General features: G+C 40.3%; 2 protein-coding genes across 2 annotated transcripts; both read right to left on the bottom strand.

Moving 5' to 3' along the window:
• Positions 1-2,473: 2,473 nt before the first annotated feature.
• znf319a (zinc finger protein 319a) lies at positions 2,474-5,718 on the bottom strand. The gene is made up of 2 exons (XM_016453140.1): positions 5,579-5,718; positions 2,474-4,268 (listed from the first exon to the last, which is right to left on the bottom strand). Exon 2 carries the CDS (start codon positions 4,010-4,012, stop codon positions 2,474-2,476), a length of 1,539 nt encoding a protein of 512 aa, XP_016308626.1. The 5' UTR covers positions 4,013-4,268; positions 5,579-5,718.
• A 1,821-nt stretch (positions 5,719-7,539) lies between these two features.
• jph3a (junctophilin 3a) lies at positions 7,540-18,143 on the bottom strand. Its single transcript, XM_016453153.1, has 5 exons — positions 16,912-18,143; positions 12,140-12,902; positions 11,824-11,948; positions 10,246-11,558; positions 7,540-9,119 (listed from the first exon to the last, which is right to left on the bottom strand). Exons 1-5 carry the CDS (start codon positions 17,291-17,293, stop codon positions 9,039-9,041), a joined length of 2,664 nt encoding a protein of 887 aa, XP_016308639.1. The 5' UTR covers positions 17,294-18,143; the 3' UTR covers positions 7,540-9,038.
• Positions 18,144-18,262: the final 119 nt, after the last annotated feature.

Here is an 18,262-nt window from a genome sequence, read left to right as displayed (position 1 = left end):
CACTTTAATAGCGTTCCCTCCGGATAAACGCGCTAAGCTAACAATAGCGATGGATGGGTTTAATCGGCCACTACAACTTCAACCCACACACGGCCCCAGATTTCCGATTAATCTTCAACTGGACTGTCCCAATTCCTCCCATTGATCCACCAATTATATTCAGTAAGCGATCGCGGGAACCGCTGACAGGTAGGCGGATAGCACTCCTGCCGATTTTTGCGATCGCATAGATGGAGTCACCGGAAATACTGTACGTACTTCCGGTAACATTTTCAAAATAAAAGCCACCGAATTGAGTTGCAAGAAATTCTTCTTCTTCCGTTTTTTGGCGCGTTACATCCTGTGTGCATATCGCCACCTACTTTTGCTGTTATGCAGTCATGGTTTATTTAAAATCAATTTCTTCCTTGTTTTTGCTTTTCCTATTCTTACACACATATATACACTAATATTCCTACTTAAATAATTATTCGATGCTCCATACCATTCCTTCTCCCCAGGATCCACCCAGAGTCGCAAGAAATTGAACTGCAACTGAGTGTTTAAAGTGTGGAATCCCAAACAGCAGTTTTTCTGCTTTAACAATTATATTTTATTTCTATCATTTATTTGTAGTGATTGTAAGATGTACATGTACATCACTTATACCATAAACTTGTACTGCATGCTGTATTATAGTCAGTCTGATACCTTTTACAAATATAGTTTAAATGATATTTTGGTGGGATAAAACAAAACATCTATACCAGGGGTGGGCAAACTTGGCCCTTCCAGGTCACTTTCCTTCAGAGTTTAGCTCCAACCCTAATCAAACACACCTGAACCAGCTAATCATTGTCTTCAAGACTACTAGAAAGCTACAGGCAGGTGAGTTTTATCAGGGTTGGACCAAATCTCTGCAGGAAAGTGGCCTGGAAGGGCCAAGTTTGCCCATCACTGCTCTAAACCATAATGGTGTAACACAGGGGTGCCCAAACTCGGTCCTGGAGGGCCTGTGTCCTGCAGAGTTTAGCTCCAACCCCAATTAGACACACCTGAACCAGCTAATCAAGCTCTTACTAGGCATATTAGAAACTTCCCAGCAGGTGTGTTAAGGCAAGTTGGAGCTAAACTCTGCAGGACACCGGCCCTCCAGGACCGAGTTTGGGCACCTCTGGTGTAACAATAACAGGTGTTAAAATTTCAATTGTTTAAAAAACATAAATGTAGGATAGCTGTATTAATGTCCAAATTATTTTGTTCTCTTTAACAATATTTCACTACACTGAAGAGTCTACACCTCTACAGTCAAATCAGTCTGAAAGTTCTACATGGTCTGTAGTCATTTTACCATTTGGTTCACAAATAATACAATGGTTAGCTATGTTTACAAACATTTAATTTGTAAATGCCTTGTAGTTATGACATGCCACACCTTTGTGATAATGGGAAAAAAAAAACAACACATTATGGCATTTTTACAAATTTAGTCTCTTCACTGCCTTATCTAGAAACACAGACATTTAAAGGGATGGCTTGAGTGACATACAGGAAGAGGTGTTAGATGGTGGGATAACCTCTGTTTTTGCTAAAATACAAAAAAAGAACCCGCTAACAGTCTCGACATCAAAAATATTGCTTCACAAGCAATGACCCCATTCAGTCTCTGCATTTAATGCACATGAGAGTACACAAATCTGTAACAGAACAAATACTGACACATAAGCCATTAATGTTAATAAGGCCTTCAGAGGCATCGAAAGGGAAAAAGAAATGTTTGCAATGTTTACATTCAAGCTGTTAGGATAATACAATGTATCATTAATATGGATTCAATTAATATGCTTAGACATTTAGACAATGCATTGTAAGAGGTTTTTAAAGTTTAAAAAGCACTCTACTACTACTTAATACTGCGCTTTTAGATTCCTTTAAACATATTACATGTATTTTTACTCTTGAATTTGTTTAAAATTATTTCTTAATTTTTATAATTTCAAAAGCTGTGTCCAAATCTATCTGTGGTTTAGTATTTTAACCCAAATCAAAGGTTCTACCGTCAACTGATCCAGTTTGGAAAGCACAAAATGAAATACCAACTGAAGAAATACCAAGTAAAGAAATAATTTGCGGCAGAGAAACTGAACAAGTTGTCTGTGGCAAAAGAATAATCCACCGAAACAGAACCAACATATCCTCACAAAAGGGAAAGAGTCACATGCACAGTCTACAGTATGATGATACACAAACAGATACTAAATCCTAGCACTGTACTCATGTCAAACCGATACAAAACATCCATGTACAGATAACTTTACAAATTCTACAGCATTATTTAGCTAACGCAACACCATCTGTTTGCAATCTGCAAACAAAAATACTTCATTGTTGTTCTCCGTTGCCTGGCAGTTAAAAAGTAACTGTTAATCTTTGTACTACTGTAAATTTACTCTCAGAACTGCTTGCAGACTATTGCGTCATTATTACAGCAGAGTCAAAATGCACTAGAGTTAAAGCGCCTCTCGCAGTCTGCGCATTTCATCGGCTTCTCCCGAGCAGGGTCGCATCGGTGCTGCACAAAATCAGACGAGGACTGGAAGCGGCGGCCACAGAGCGAGCACTTCAGCGGCTTTTCGGTGCAATGGGAGTTCTGGTGCCTCTGTAACGTTGACGACTTTTTGTAGCCCTTCCCACACACGTCGCACTTGTACGGCTTCTCCACAGCGTTCGATCCAGAGTTGGATTCTGTACACTTGTGCCTTAGAAGCTCCCCGGATTGTCTGAAGCCCTTTTGGCAAGCGGCACATTTGAACAGACTCTCGATACCGTGGACATGCTGGTGGTACAGCAGGTGGGAAGGCTGCAGGAAACCTTTGTCACACTGATTGCACTTGAAAGGGCGATCTGCTGGGTTTTTGTGCGTACGGCGGTGGCGAACAAGCGCATACTGCTGTTTGAAGCTCATCTGACACTCCTCACACTGGAAAGGCCGCTCTTCGGAGTGGGTGCGCTCATGCTGCCTCAGGTCCGAGGGCCGTTTGAAGCTTTTCCCGCATGCTGCGCAGCGGAAGGGACGCTCTCCAGCTGGCTGGCACTGGTGGTGCAGCAGTTCGGACGACTCCTTGAAATGAAGCTCGCACAGGTTGCACTTGAAAAGGTGCTCGCCAGAGTGAGCGTACATGTGCCGTACCAGGTGCTGCCTGTGCTTGAAGGTCTTCTCGCAAACGGCACATTTATACGGGCGATCTGCACTGTGAGTGCGCTGGTGGTGCGCCAGATGAGAAGCTTGACTAAAGGTCTTCTCACAAGTGTCGCACTTGTAGGGTTTCTCGCCCGTGTGCACTCTTTCATGACGTGAGAGTTCAGAAAGGTGGCGGAATGCCTTATTGCACACCGAGCACTTATATGGACGGTCGGAGTCCTGGAAAGCTGTAGTGGAAGAGGAACCCATGGCTGCCCCATCACTGGATGTCTCAGCAGTAGAGGGTTGCTGAGGGTTAGAAGAGGAGGAGTCTGGGCGGTACGTTTTTTCACAAATAGAGCACTTCATTGGATTGTTTCCATTGGTGTGCTCATTATGATGTTGTGCCAAAGACGTGAGAAGGGAGAATCCCATTTTGCACACACCACACACAAACGGCTTCTGCTCAACCTGAACACACTGATGCTCTAGAAGATCCGTTGCTTGGCTGAAGATCTTCATGCACTGAGTGCACTGGAACGAACGGTCCTGGTTAACCATGCACTGGTGCTCATGGGGATTGGCCAAGTGTGAAATATCATGGCCACACGCACCACATTTGTGGCCACCTTCACTTCCCACCTGCAGCTGAGGCTGCTGAGCTGGCAGCGGGTGCTGCTGTGCATGTTGGCCATGCTGAGACTGCTGTAAAGCAGGGTCTGCCTGTAGGACAATACCATATGCAGCACTGCCCAAAGCATTCTCTGCCCCTTGTAGAAGGGGGTGCCCAACGGGAGGAGGGGCCACTGCATGTTGCTGTTGCCATGCTTCTGTCATTCTTCCACTGTACATGTATGAATTCAGCTTTCAGGGATCAGCACTTTGGGACCTGATTGCACAAAAATGTTTCAACAAGTGATAGTGATAGTCAGTTCACAAAGGTAACAAATGATACTAAAATAGTCTTGTGGAGAGGTTCAAGATTGTTGGGTAAGCTTGCTCATGGTATGAGTGTTCGACAAGGTGAAATCTTATGTTAAATACCAATCCAGGGGGTCATCTGAAATTTTCTCCAGTAAACTACAAAGAATTGTCTCCAAATGCATACCTGCAATAAGAAAAACAGTGGGTTATTACACAAAGCAAATCATTTACGCAAGAATTACTCAGGGCTCCCATATCTTTTGGGGAAAAAAAAGATGCATTTTTCCAATTACTGATTTTATAAATCATAATACAAGTACTATTACATTGCATCAATGGTTCTCAACCAGGAAACTCAATTCAAAATAAATTATTTTACAAAAACAATAATAAAATCTAATTTAAATTAATGTCACTGAAGACATACAAGTAAACCGACCTCATATTTATTTTGTTTCCCTCAACATTTATTTATTTTTTTTTAATTTAAGAATAGTTACTGAAAGAATACTGAAATTTGAAACTGAAATTTCACAAAACTAAATTAATTGTGCAGAAGAGAGGTCAAAAAGGTTAGGAACAAATGCATGAACTCACTGAGAAAAAAGCTAATTCTAGCTGATAAAATTATAAGCCAAAAATATATATTTTCCATGTCTTTTCGCTATTTTAATTTCTCTGATATCTTGTGGGAACCCTGAGTTCTGTTAATAATGATTATGGAATAAACTCAGAAGGAAAGACACCCTAGTGATATTCAAGCTACTACACCAATCACATGCATATCACTGTTATGGTCCAATGTGTAATTGAATCCAAATTAAAATTCCCATTAAAACATGCTCACACACACTTGACAAGAACAACATATATATATATATATATATATATATATATGAAATACAATATTAATACAACACAAATAATCATGCCATGCAATGCACACACTAAGAATCTAAAGTTACAAAACGAATTGTAAAGCCGACTGCCTGCTAGCCGGGGGGGAAAAAAAAGGGAGAAACCTGGAATTTCCTTTGATAATCTTAATTCTTTGACTGGTGCAGAAAATAAGCCATGCTTCGTGTACTAGAAATCCATATGCAAAGCCATAGCGTAAGGCCTAGCATAAAACGGTTTCATTGCTTTTTATTCAGTTTGTGTGCAAGAAAACTTAAACTAGCTTTTGACCGATGCACACTTGCAGTCAGGGCTAGCCAGCGATGCTAATGCTCTTCTCTAACGTTATATCAATCTGCCCGTCTGCAATCGCTACATTTTATATGACTCACAAAACACACATGCAATAAAAACATTAACTGCAAATTGCATAACGCGTCTGCAGAACTGCGTGCAAATGATAGGCAAAGCCCCATGCAAGTGTGTTTACCAGTACGCTAAACTGTAACGTTAGCTATTGCGTTAAAAAAGGCAGCAGCCGCCGCCACCTCACTCACTGGCTTTAACCTACTTTGCGTCGCGTTTTTCTTTCGATACCTTGTTTTCCCGAAGATCCACGCTTGGAATAAATATATACAGGACGTTTTAAGGCAGGGAGAGAAAAAATCGGGCGCTTCCCTGCCAGTGGGTGCAGAAGGCCCAAATAAACGTGACGCATCGGACCTATACGACCAGCCTCTCGAACAAGGCGGACACCCCGATGATATGGGCGGAATCAAGGCGATGGAAAATCACTGATTTTCTTTTATATAAGCGAATCGTTCAAATCGTTTTACGATTACATGTCGTGTAGTTATGTTTAAAAATGATCAAATAATGAAATCAGTCTGTCCTCACAATGGCGTTGCAACGTTTATGCAATGGCTTGAGAGTAGCATATGCAATTTAGATATTCTGAAATACATATCCCTTACGAAAATTAACCATGGTTTTACTAAACCAAAAAACACGGTTACTATAGTTAAACCATGGTAACCACAAATCAACCATAGTTTAGCCGTGGTATTTGTAGGCTAGTAAAACTGTGCTTATACAAATAGTAATCAATACGCCAAAAAAAAAAAACATGGTTACTACACTTTTACTACAATACAACCATGGCTAATTTTCGAATACAGTTTTGTTTGACTCCAGTAGCCTAATACATAGCCTATATTCTCTGCAAATCCTAAAGGAATTAGTGGATTCTTAGGAATTATTCAAAATAATGTAGCCTAGAAAATCCATCATGTATGTATGTTTTTTAAAATGTCATTTATTATTGTTAAACCCAACGTTTTATTCTTGGTATATTATTAGGACATTGATCAGTGAATCCCCTACAGTACAGTTTGTGCTGTTAGTGAAATACAAATCAGTCCATACAGTTTACAGAAAGACAAGACAGGCTAATATAATCAAGAATGTAACCAAATATTCAAGGTTTAGGGGTATTTAGAGGGATTTATTATATTAAAAAAAATAATAATATTAAAATGACTCATTATATTAAAGGTGGTTATGCCCCGAATATAATGAGTCCTTTTAAATTCACAAGTCAGTCCACTGCCCCTGGGATGCATACACAGCTACATCTACTTTAACGAACAGAGCTTGAAATCTCCACAAGTTTTGTTCAAAATTATGTCAGAAATAAAAATCTGTCAACAGTGGTATCATAAATACCACATCAAAAAGTGACAAAACTTTTTTTTAGGCCAGTTCTGCTAATGTGCACGCTAGAATAAACAAACAGGCTGGCCCTTTTTACTGTAAGGTGGGACGTTGAGTCCTACAGCCACCATAGAGGGTGTCGTGATGCCACTTTCAAAAATACTTTTTATATTATTATATTTAGCATTACAATTTCTTCTATTCTTGTATGTATGAGTTGCTCATCTCTTTGTAATGTCTTTTTTGCCAGGGCTCCTTTATTTGTTGATTACCAAATCCACATCTGATATAGAAATGGAACACTGGTATATATTATAAAAAATAATAATATTTAAAATGACTCAAGGTGGTTACGGCCCTGATGAGTCCTTTCAAATACATATTTCCAGTCATGCATACACAGCTACATCTACTTGAACGAAGAAAGCTTGAAACCTGAAACAAGTTTTGGTCAAGATTATGTCAGAAATTAAATCTGTCAACAGTGAAATCATAAATACCACTTCAAAAGTGGCTTAAATAACACAAAACTTCAAACGTATCTATTAGGCTAGTTCAGCTAATGTACACTAGAATAAACAAACATAAGACTGGCTCTTTTAACTGTAAGGTGGGACTTTCAGTCCTATAGCCACTATACTGGGCATTGTGATGCTGCTTTCAACAATAATTTTGGCACTGTTATAAGGTGGGACTACAAACTCCATATTTAGCATTTCAATTTCAATGGGCTCCTTTATTTGTTGATAACCAAATCCACGTCTGATATAAAAATGGAAGATTGTGTTTTTTGTGTGAATGTTTTCTTTGACAAATATAAGGCACAACATAACCTCAAACATTTTATTAATTTTCCACATAACTTGGAAACAATCTCATAAATCATTGCGTAAGAAAGGGCATGCTTAGGCATGCAATGATCTCACAACATGATATCACTGGATGAGTAGTATAAAATATACAATAGCAGTTTATCATTCATTAATTTAGATAATGTCAGTCAGGTCCCACTGAGAAACATAAGCTGGTATTTTTACACTGCTTTCAGTCCCAATTGTTATCTAAGTTGCTGGACAGAGAGACAGGCAGAAAATCACACAGAGTAACAGCAGAAGAGAACAGGCTAACAAACATGCTGTAAAAGTCTCCACAGGCTTAGGCTCAGTTCTTAAGCCAACTTGATTTGTTCAAAGGTGGGGTGGGAGAGAGACAAACCATTTCACGTGACCTCTGTATGAACGGTCATCAGTACATAACCTGCTCGCTGGGATGGTTTCTCAATTTAAAAAGGCACTCAGCATATCAATGATATCTTGCAAACTTGTTAAAATATGTTAACTGTTCAGTAATATAGAATCATATATATTGAAAGCAGTGGTCATAAGATAACAGTCTCAAACTTTATCGAGTATGAGCCGGAATACTCAGCCACTGCTGCACCTCTGTTGTACTTTTATGTCCCATAGCAGATGTGACATCATGTGGTGTACAAGAAAACACAGAAGGTTCTTTAGTAGTGAGTTTGGCATAGCAGTGTTTCAATGGTGAATGTGTTTTCGGTGAGTCAAAACGAACTACACGACTGGATTGTGCTGAAATCGGTGAGGCGGGATTCGTAAGTGTGGAAAGAATTCTGCAGGCTTATCTGATTCAAATGGCATGAGTTTAATGGGAATGCACTATGATGAAGCCCTTTAAGATAGCTGTTACCACAGACTTATAGGTGTGTCAGATCTGGGTATGTAGATGAGAGGGTTGATTTCTATGGATGACGTAATGAGCGCCTGCAGCGATCATTTAGGGCTGTACCCTGGAATACAGTGGGAGGGGGGGAGGGCGTGTAGTCTTGGTTATATATAAGTGTGAATCACATCTTACATCAACTATATCATAGTACATAAAACCACAAGACCGTCTTTGCACATTCATCTTCAGTGTCTCGTTACTCAATAATGGCCTTATGTGCATTTGAAAAGAAAACAAATGAGTGTGAAATAATCTTTTGTAACTGTTAAATATGTGGTAAAACATATCAGACGAGCTGTATATTAAAAAACCTAGATGTGTGTAATACTTCATTTCTACAGAATATTGTAAATGGACCTTTATTATGAATGGAGGAAAAAGTAAGCAAAGTTAACTAATGGATTATAATGGAATTAGATAATAAATAGAACCATAAAAGAAGTTTACAATTTACATGTACTTGCCCGACTTACACAGACATTTACTACTGTGATTTTTGGGTTCCTTATATTAAGAAGTGGTGCTAAGTGTGCATTGTGTGCATATCTTACTCTTGATTATGATCAATGCTGTTATTGACATTCTATAGGCCATATGATTAAATAAAGAAATGAATGAACAAAATGGCTACACCAATGTTGAGTAATAACACCATGACCACCAGGACAGAGCTGGAGCCCTGCAGAAAGAGAGTAAAATAGCTTATTAAAAACACTGTATTGCACATTTAAACATATTTAAACTATTAAAAAGTATTATATTAATGTCTTTATTCCACTAAATGTAACATTTAGCAAGATCAGTTTACAGATCCTTATTAGATACTATTTGCTCCTTCCTAATATTTCCAAGTGCAATATACATAATGTAGCATTTTACACAGCAAACAGAGCCCAACGGTGACCCTAAGAGCATCCACTTTTTCAGTTGCCTGGGTTCCAGAAGTATTTTTCTATTCATTTTCTCCGTAGGAATTAGAAAATCTTCAATACAGAGGTCTAAGCCTTGAATGAAACCAACCAGCTCTGAGATCTGGTTCACCATAATAAACTAAGGAAAAAAGTCTTTAATTATTTTATTAATACATGAATGACACATTCCATGAAGCAATACAAATGATGGAATCTAATCAGAAACAGTATAGATAAAGTAAAAATACCAAAATACTATATTATTGTTAAAAACTCCATTAGTAGCTCAATAGTCAGACTGAATAATTGATTCATTTGCAATGCTTTATGGGAATGAGTGGTCACTTCTGAGTGTATTTGGAGCAATTATATTTCCATTGTAATTGTAACTTCGCTGATTGGCGGAGCTCTCTTCTGAATTATGGGTAGTGTAGTTCTACACCCAGAACTGAGCTACTGTATTAATAAGCACAATTTTAATTACATTGCCTTGTGGCTTCTAAGCATATATCATCATTTAAGCACCTCAGAGCTCATGGTAGGTTTGTCTCGAAAGGTTTAAACTCTGTCGTTAGAAATCGGTTTCTCTATATGGAATGTAATATGCAAGAACTTCATTTGGACAACTTTAAAGGCTTTTTTTTTTTTTCAATATTTAGATTTTTTGCGCCCTTAGATTCCAGATTTTCAAATAGTTGTATCTCGGCCAAATATCCTATCCTAACAAACCATGCATCAATAGAAAGCTTATTTATTCAGCTTTCAGATGATGTATAAATCTTATGACTGGTTTTGTGGTCCAGGGTCACATATGATGCTCTATTAATCGATAGCATTAGGCATACAGAACATTGTCACCTTTCATTTCCAAAGGCCATCACGCTATTTACTTACTGAGTTTGTCTTCATCAGGTTCAGATGCTCTCCTTCTTGTTCCAGTGGTTCTGGAAAAGACGTTAAAGGGGGTGAAAGAGTAATGTCCCTGTGCAAAGGCCATTCCTCCACATCAACCCCAACATTCAAGGTGTCGAGCATCTGCACAGAGTCCATGGACCCCTCCCTGGCTGCAAGACCCCATTCTTTGCCTTCATGGTTTCGCTGACGTAGTTTCTGCAAATTGTGCCCTTGGAGACCCGAGCATTTCATGCCAGAGCCAAAGTTCTGATGGGAAACGGAGTCTAGGGGCTGGAACCTCATTTCAACCCGATAATCATTTCCCCCTTCTTTATCCTGCAGATGTGAATGGGAAGAGATCCACTGGGAATTGTTTTCAACAGTCGATTCCAGAGTGGAGTTGTTGGCTCCACGGTCTGACAGCTGGTATGCATTCAAGCTAGACTCACCAATCGAATGATTGGTAAAGGACTTTCTTGGCTTGTGGTTGGAGTGGACATGCTCATGTTGTTTGTGATAGGAGGAAACATGCTCTTGGGCATTATAATGGTAAGAAACGTGTGGTTTTTCATGTGCAGAAATAAACTCCTTTGGTTTGTGATTGGAGGAAGCATGCTCATTGGTCTTGTGATTGGACAAATTATGACCCGCTGACTTGTGATTGGAATATATGTGCACCTGTGGTTTGAACTTGGAAGAGTCGCAATCAACAGATTTGTGATTGGATGGTTTATGCTCCCGTTCTCGTTCCCTTGAAATTGCATGTTCCCTGGATTTTTGATTTAAGGAAACATGCTTCCGGGGCTTTTTATTGGAGGACATTTGATCCCACACCTTCTCAGGGGCCATATGCTCAATGGGCTTGTGATTAGAGGAGCCGTTCTCCCATGGGTGATGAGTTAAGGAATTCTCATGTCCATTAACGTGACCGATCTCCTCTTCCAGCAAGGATGGAGTTGTGGAGCGACTGCTCTCCCCTTTGCTTCCTCTTCTGTGAGGATACATCTCAGCAGTCCAACTGTTGGCCCCACTTCTCATGCTGTCTATGCCTCTACCTTCTACTAGAACCTGAATCTCGGCCCCTCCTTGTTCATCCACAGCGCTCTGCCGCATGAAACAAGCATTCCTAGTGCGATGAGTAGGTGGGCTGCAGGGAGGGGAGGAGGGGCTGCTTAGAACTGGGCTCAGGTCAGGTGTCTGGGCTGGGGGTGTTGTGTCTGGTGTGCAGAGCTCAGGGCTGTCTGTACCAGTCGAGACCACCTCCAGGTCTTTCTCTTTCCTGTCCTGATGCTTTGGTCTCTGGCACTCCAGTCCTAGTAAACGGAAATATAAAGACATGGTCACATTAATTGATGAATTATAAAACACCATCATAATAAAAAAAGATAGAATTAGACTTGGTGGTTGCTGATGTTGGGCAAACATTAAATGGAATAAGTTTAGTACACAACAGTTCAATTCTTATATGCATTACAGATACTGAATAATGCTTTATGGGGAAGTATGTTACGTAATTTCATCTTAATTGGATTGCGGGTTTTTTTTTTTTTTTTTTATTTAGGTTTTTTTTTCACTGACCATTCCCATAGTGATGGAGAGAGGGGGAAAGTTCTTTGGCAATAGCCCTGGCCAGACGGCACTCCTCCAGGGCTCTCTGTGCGACTCCCTCTGCAGCCTCTGCCTTTCCTCTAGCATGGCTCATCCTGAAGAAAGAATGAAAGTTTGGTTCTCGTTTGATATCGATCATACTTTCCTCCAATTTTTACCCATAAGTAAGCTGGTATTTGGTTTTATTTAGTTGTGTCTTGCTCAAATGGTTATCTCTGTAACACTTTAGATCATCCCTAATTGTGATTAGAATTGCGCTCTTATGTGAGACATCATTACATCTTACCTGGACAATGCAATCTCAGCCTTCTGCTTGGCTATGTCTGCAGCTTTCTCGGCAGCTTCCATAGCACGATCTACCTTTTCACGGATTTTGCTGGTACGGAGTGGTATTAGGTTTTTGCGCTTGCCACTCACCAGAACATTCTGCTTGTATTTTCCCTCTTCCTTGGTTCCATCTGGAAAAGTGGTGCAGCCATAGCCATGCCGCTTGTTTCCAAACCACTCACCTTCATAGTGAAGTCCATCAGAGCGATGACTTACACCCCACCCTGATCTCATGTCATTCCTCCATTCGCCAGCATATGTTTCGGTGACAGTGGCATCCACGCTGCCCCCTGCCTCCGCTTCACCTAAGCTGACGTTGGAGTTGATGTCTGAGGCGGCTGAGCTGACTGTGCTCATACCTGCCTCGCTGCAGAAGGAACTCTGCTTGCTTAACTGGCTGGCCAGCGAGCTCTTGGACTCAGACCTCCGCAGCTTCAAACCACTCAGTATGGACTGTCGGAAACGGCCTTTCCTCTTCCTGTGCCTGTCTGCTTCACTGTGAGCACAAAGTACAAAGCCACTACGCCCCACTGGGCTGCCAGATACCCCACTGACACCAGAGCCATCTTCTGGAGTGGGGGCCCCTTCACTGTGATCGGATCGTAGGGAGTTTATGGAGGTGCACATAGGGGAGAAGATGATGGCTGCCATGCCATAAGGCACACTCTGTCGCACTCCATAGCCATGACGCATACCGCTCAACCACTGGCCCTGGTATGTGCCTGTGAGAGGAACAGGAATAGAGCAAAGTTCATATCATTATTCAGATGACTTGTACAATAGGGGTAAAAGACCCTTTTGATTTAATTTCTTTCCAAAGCACTAAATGACAACAAATATACACCACTATGTTTTCCTAAACAGCTATTTGCATTTCAAAATCTTCCTGATTTATGAGGTCATTGTGCACAATGACAAAAAGTTAATTTGAGGTTAAGATTTTTAAATGTTGAAATTTGATGTATCTTATAAGACTTACTGTAGAATTACATTTACTGTATATGAGAGAAACAACAGATCTATAAATCTATAGTTTCTTCAATAACTGTTAAAAAGTGCTGCTGTAAAAAGACCCACCATGGAATGGATAATGGAAATTCATTTTGTGTCTGTATTTTTTATTATTATAGCTCAAAGTTATACACTGTGCATTTACTAAAATCAGAAAAAAAATAACAAGAATGTTTTATTATTAAATGTCAAAATTGACAGAAATTAAGAGGAAAAAGGATACAATTTGTAGTATTTCCTTATTGTAACATCTTTTTCCCTGTGACCCTTGTTGCCATATTTGCATATTTTATTCATATTTGTTCATTTTCTTAAGGGAAGCTTAACCTTGTTGTATGATATACATAATGAAGCCATTACAGAGCTCACTATTAGTCTTTTAAAATAATGTCAAGCTGTGTTATGTCTTATGTGACATCCGTTTATGCATCTTAAATAAGTAGGTGCATAAGTAAATATTAATTTCATATAATGTCCAGTTTTAAAATGCATAAAAATGAAATATGTTTTTTGTTTGGGCTTTTTTTTTTTACGTTTTTACTCTGCTTAACAATAGTTACTAATTCTAAAGTCGCCGCTTTTTAAACACATTAAATGAAAATAACAACTAGTAAGTAAATGCATGTCCGTGGGTATAACTATACACATTCACATTTCTATTTCAAGTGACTTATGTTATTTGTTTAGACATTACATGATTTTCTAAAGTAAGTTGGAACGTTCGAGAAAAGGTGAGATCACGTTTTCGAATAAATGCGAAGCTTTATGTTGTTACAGTGACAGTTTGAAATGTGACAGATGCTGAGTAGCGATAGTAACTGTCCAGGGTGCTGAAATGTTTGACACGAGTTATCTCGCTATTGTTGGGTGTTTCGGCAAAACATTACAGTCCTGTTTAATCAACGAGCGAAATGGTTAACTACTGAATACATGTCCATCTCATTCTGCTTTGGATTTAATTCTAACCCGATCTAAAAGAGGACGTCTGTCATGTGGTGCGAACATAAACGTTTATTTCTGTTTCCCAAATAATTCGTTCTAGTGTACAAGGACAAGAATCATGCCCAAATTACACTATTTTCCGCATTAATCTCCGAAACACGCCAGGAAGCGGATTACACAACGTAACACAAGAATGTGAAATAGCCAATCAGCGAGCACAGCGAAGAGTCTCTATGACATAATGACCTGCTGTCGGTCGGTTTCCATGGTAATTTACTGTACAGAGGCGTCTGTGCTTCAGATACGCGTGGTAAATTAGTTCATATGGTGACATTTTATGCTTTAAAGCACATGCTCTATAGCATGTTTTAATTATTATTTTGCTATTATTTTCTGTATAGCCTAAAATGTTTCATAACTTCTCTAAAGCAAAGCAGACGATTAGACTTCAGTGTTATATAAGTGGAAGCAGAGCTTTCTTTTATTTCTTTTATTTTATTTTCCATTTCTGTTATTTAATAGACTAATTCCTGGCTGTTTTCTCCTCCAACCATGCAAGTGCTGTTTCTTGTCAACTTACAGATCATATAATATAAGTTGCTACTTGCAAAGATGAGTGGTTTTCCACCGGTTTTGCTTCGGGCATCTGCCAAATTAAACTACACTGTAAAAAAAAATCCATAAAATTTACGGTAAAAAACCGGCAGCTGTGGCATAAATATGGTAGCAACGTTTTAGCTTTTACGGTTTTAACTTAAATTTACAGTTAAATACCGTAATTTCATTAACTGATATAATGTTAATATACCAACCTATTGAAGTACTGAAATCTGTTTTGTACCTTTGTAATACACTGATAACCACCAAATGCAGGTGGTGATGAGAAAGTCACATGATGAACCAAAGCCCATCACAAGCAGCTTTTAAATAATAACATATATAGAAGGTGCACAGTGTCATTCACACAAACGCTAAACACCATCATGGTAACACACATGAAACTGAAATAATGCAATAAACATTCATTTAACAACATTAGGTGTAACACACAACCCTAATATACAAAACTGATAAGAAAAAACTAAGAAGAAACATAGTTATTTTAACAAAAAAACATCAAATTTGAAATGTAACGCAGGGAATTCTGGGAATGGGAATTTACGGTTATTCACTGTAAATTATACAGTCTTTTTCACTTCCAAATACGATATACTACCGTGAAATTAATGTCCAATACATGTAATGTCCAATACAGTTTTTCACCGTATATAGTAGGGGAATTTACCGTTAACCATTTAACAAGTTTTTACTGTAGCATTTTTACAGTCTTTTACCGTTAAATTCACGGTCATTTTTTACAGTGTAGCTTCTATCAAATGACAGATGAATGTGTGCCAAAATACTGTAGGCTTGATTGGAAGCACAGGCTTTGACATCAACAGAACAACTTCCCAAAGATACGGGAAGCATTTTAAAGGCAGATAGGCCTATTCATTTAACATGGTTAGTGATTTAACATTTGTTCTTTCCTGCTACCAGAACACAGTAAATACTTTTAGAATCTGACCTCCGTCCGAATAGGTCTCTGAGCCGTATCCATCCTGTAAGCCGTTGCTCCAGGTGCCTTCATAACGGGAACCGCTGCTAGTGCTTTCCAACTTCCCGTACCTGCCTTTGAACCCTTGTGTCCATTCCCCCTTGTACTCCCACCTCCCTTTGCTCTCCACGCCAATGCCATGCCTCTTGCCCTGCGCCCAAGTTCCTTTGTAACTGTTCCCGCTGGGCCAAGTGTAAACTCCAAGAACTTCGAATCCATGGCTCCAGGCTCCCACATACTCCCCCTGGCCGTGGGGCCCCGTGCAGACCCCTCGGCCATGCGCCTTGCCCTGTTCCCACCCTCCACAGTACGACCCCCCATCATCAAAGTCAAACCTGCCTCCAGTGGACATGCATGAAACAGGTTTTGGCAAATCTTTAGAATGTCAAGTGGAAAAATTGCAATTGGTGAGCAAAAAAGGAAGACAGCGATCAACTATACAGGAAGTGTTACAGCAATATTCCTCCCGTCCTTCAAATAGATTTTGAACATATAGAAAAAAACAGTGCTTTTAAGTCCAGATGATTTAAAGGGGTGAAGAAGAATCTACCAGGCTACTGTCCTGGTGTTATAGCTCCTGCCTGTTTGTGCATGGCCTTTGGTAATGGATGTCTTTATTGTGCATGCTACTTCCAACTGGCATGCAGATGGTGAGCTTCTCCCTTCCTCTCTGCACGGTCCCAACAGGCTGAAGCACACAGCCGCGTTCCGCGTTCCCTGCGTGGAGATCAGCAGGCAAACAAGGCCTAGTTTTTTTCCATAGCCAAAGAGATCCACACAGCAGCAGCATTGATACACTCAATCAGACATTACACGGCCCCCAAACGTACCGCTCCGGCTCACAAAAATGCAGAAATGTGGGAGAGCATCCATAGCCTCAAAGCATGGATGGTGTTTACCGTTAACCATTTAACAAGTTTTTACTGTAGCATTTTTACAGTCTTTTACCGTTAAATTCACGGTCATTTTTTACAGTGTAGCTTCTATCAAATGACAGATGAATGTGTGCCAAAATACTGTAGGCTTGATTGGAAGCACAGGCTTTGACATAAACAGAACAACTTCCCAAAGATACGGGAAGCATTTTAAAGGCAGATAGGCCTATTCATTTAACATGGTTAGTGATTTAACATTTGTTCTTTCCTGCTACCAGAACACAGTAAATACTTTTAGAATCTGACCTCCGTCCGAATAGGTCTCTGAGCCGTATCCATCCTGTAAGCCGTTGCTCCAGGTGCCTTCATAACGGGAACCGCTGCTAGTGCTTTCCAACTTCCCGTACCTGCCTTTGAACCCTTGTGTCCATTCCCCCTTGTACTCCCACCTCCCTTTGCTCTCCACGCCAATGCCATGCCTCTTGCCCTGCGCCCAAGTTCCTTTGTAACTGTTCCCGCTGGGCCAAGTGTAAACTCCAAGAACTTCGAATCCATGGCTCCAGGCGCCCGCATACTCCCCCTGGCCCTGGGGCCCCGTGCAGACCCCTCGGCCATGCGCCTTGCCCTGTTCCCACCCTCCACAGTACGACCCCCCATCATCAAAGTCAAACCTGCCTCCAGTGGACATGCATGAAACAGGTTTTGGCAAATCTTTAGAATGTCAAGTGGAAAAATTGCAATTGGTGAGCAAAAAAGGAAGACAGCGATCAACTATACAGGAAGTGTTACAGCAATATTCCTCCCGTCCTTCAAATAGATTTTGAACATATAGAAAAAAACAGTGCTTTTAAGTCCAGATGATTTAAAGGGGTGAAGAAGAATCTACCAGGCTACTGTCCTGGTGTTATAGCTCCTGCCTGTTTGTGCATGGCCTTTGGTAATGGATGTCTTTATTGTGCATGCTACTTCCAACTGGCATGCAGATGGTGAGCTTCTCCCTTCCTCTCTGCACGGTCCCAACAGGCTGAAGCACACAGCCGCGTTCCGCGTTCCCTGCGTGGAGATCAGCAGGCAAACAAGGCCTAGTTTTTTTCCATAGCCAAAGAGATCCACACAGCAGCAGCATTGATACACTCAATCAGACATTACACGGCCCCCAAACGTACCGCTCCGGCTCACAAAAATGCAGAAATGTGGGAGAGCATCCATAGCCTCAAAGCATGGATGGTGTTTAGGCCTCCCTCTAGATCATGTTTTCCAAATAAAATGACAGTATTTCCTTGCTTATGTGTTAAATGAGATCAATCATTTTTCCTAATGCTGCTCCCTCTTTTCCCTTCTGCGCTGCTGCTCTGGTGTAGAGATGAAGCTTCTTTCCTGGAAGACTGGTTAAAAGCATCAAAAATCGGTTTAGTCTTGCTCTTTAGTCCTCTCCTTCTTCATGTTTACGTGCATATTTAAAGGTGGGTATCCATGATGGTCTGAAGCCATATGATGCTGAGTGTCTCTAGAATATGCTCATTACAGGACTGTTCCACCCCAACCCATTCCCCTCCCCCACTCATGCTCTCCTTGTTGTTCTTAAAGGGATAGAGGCTAAGAAAGTCATATGCATACAGTGGCTTCCCTAATTACCCATTTCCCTTATGATACCCTC

This window comes from Sinocyclocheilus anshuiensis, unplaced genomic scaffold, assembly GCF_001515605.1.
Source record: "Sinocyclocheilus anshuiensis isolate Anshui unplaced genomic scaffold, SAMN03320099.WGS_v1.1 scaffold1317, whole genome shotgun sequence".
Lineage (NCBI taxonomy): Eukaryota > Metazoa > Chordata > Actinopteri > Cypriniformes > Cyprinidae > Sinocyclocheilus > Sinocyclocheilus anshuiensis.
Note: the sequence above shows the minus strand (reverse complement) of the source record. Positions and strands in the feature narration are given on the sequence as shown.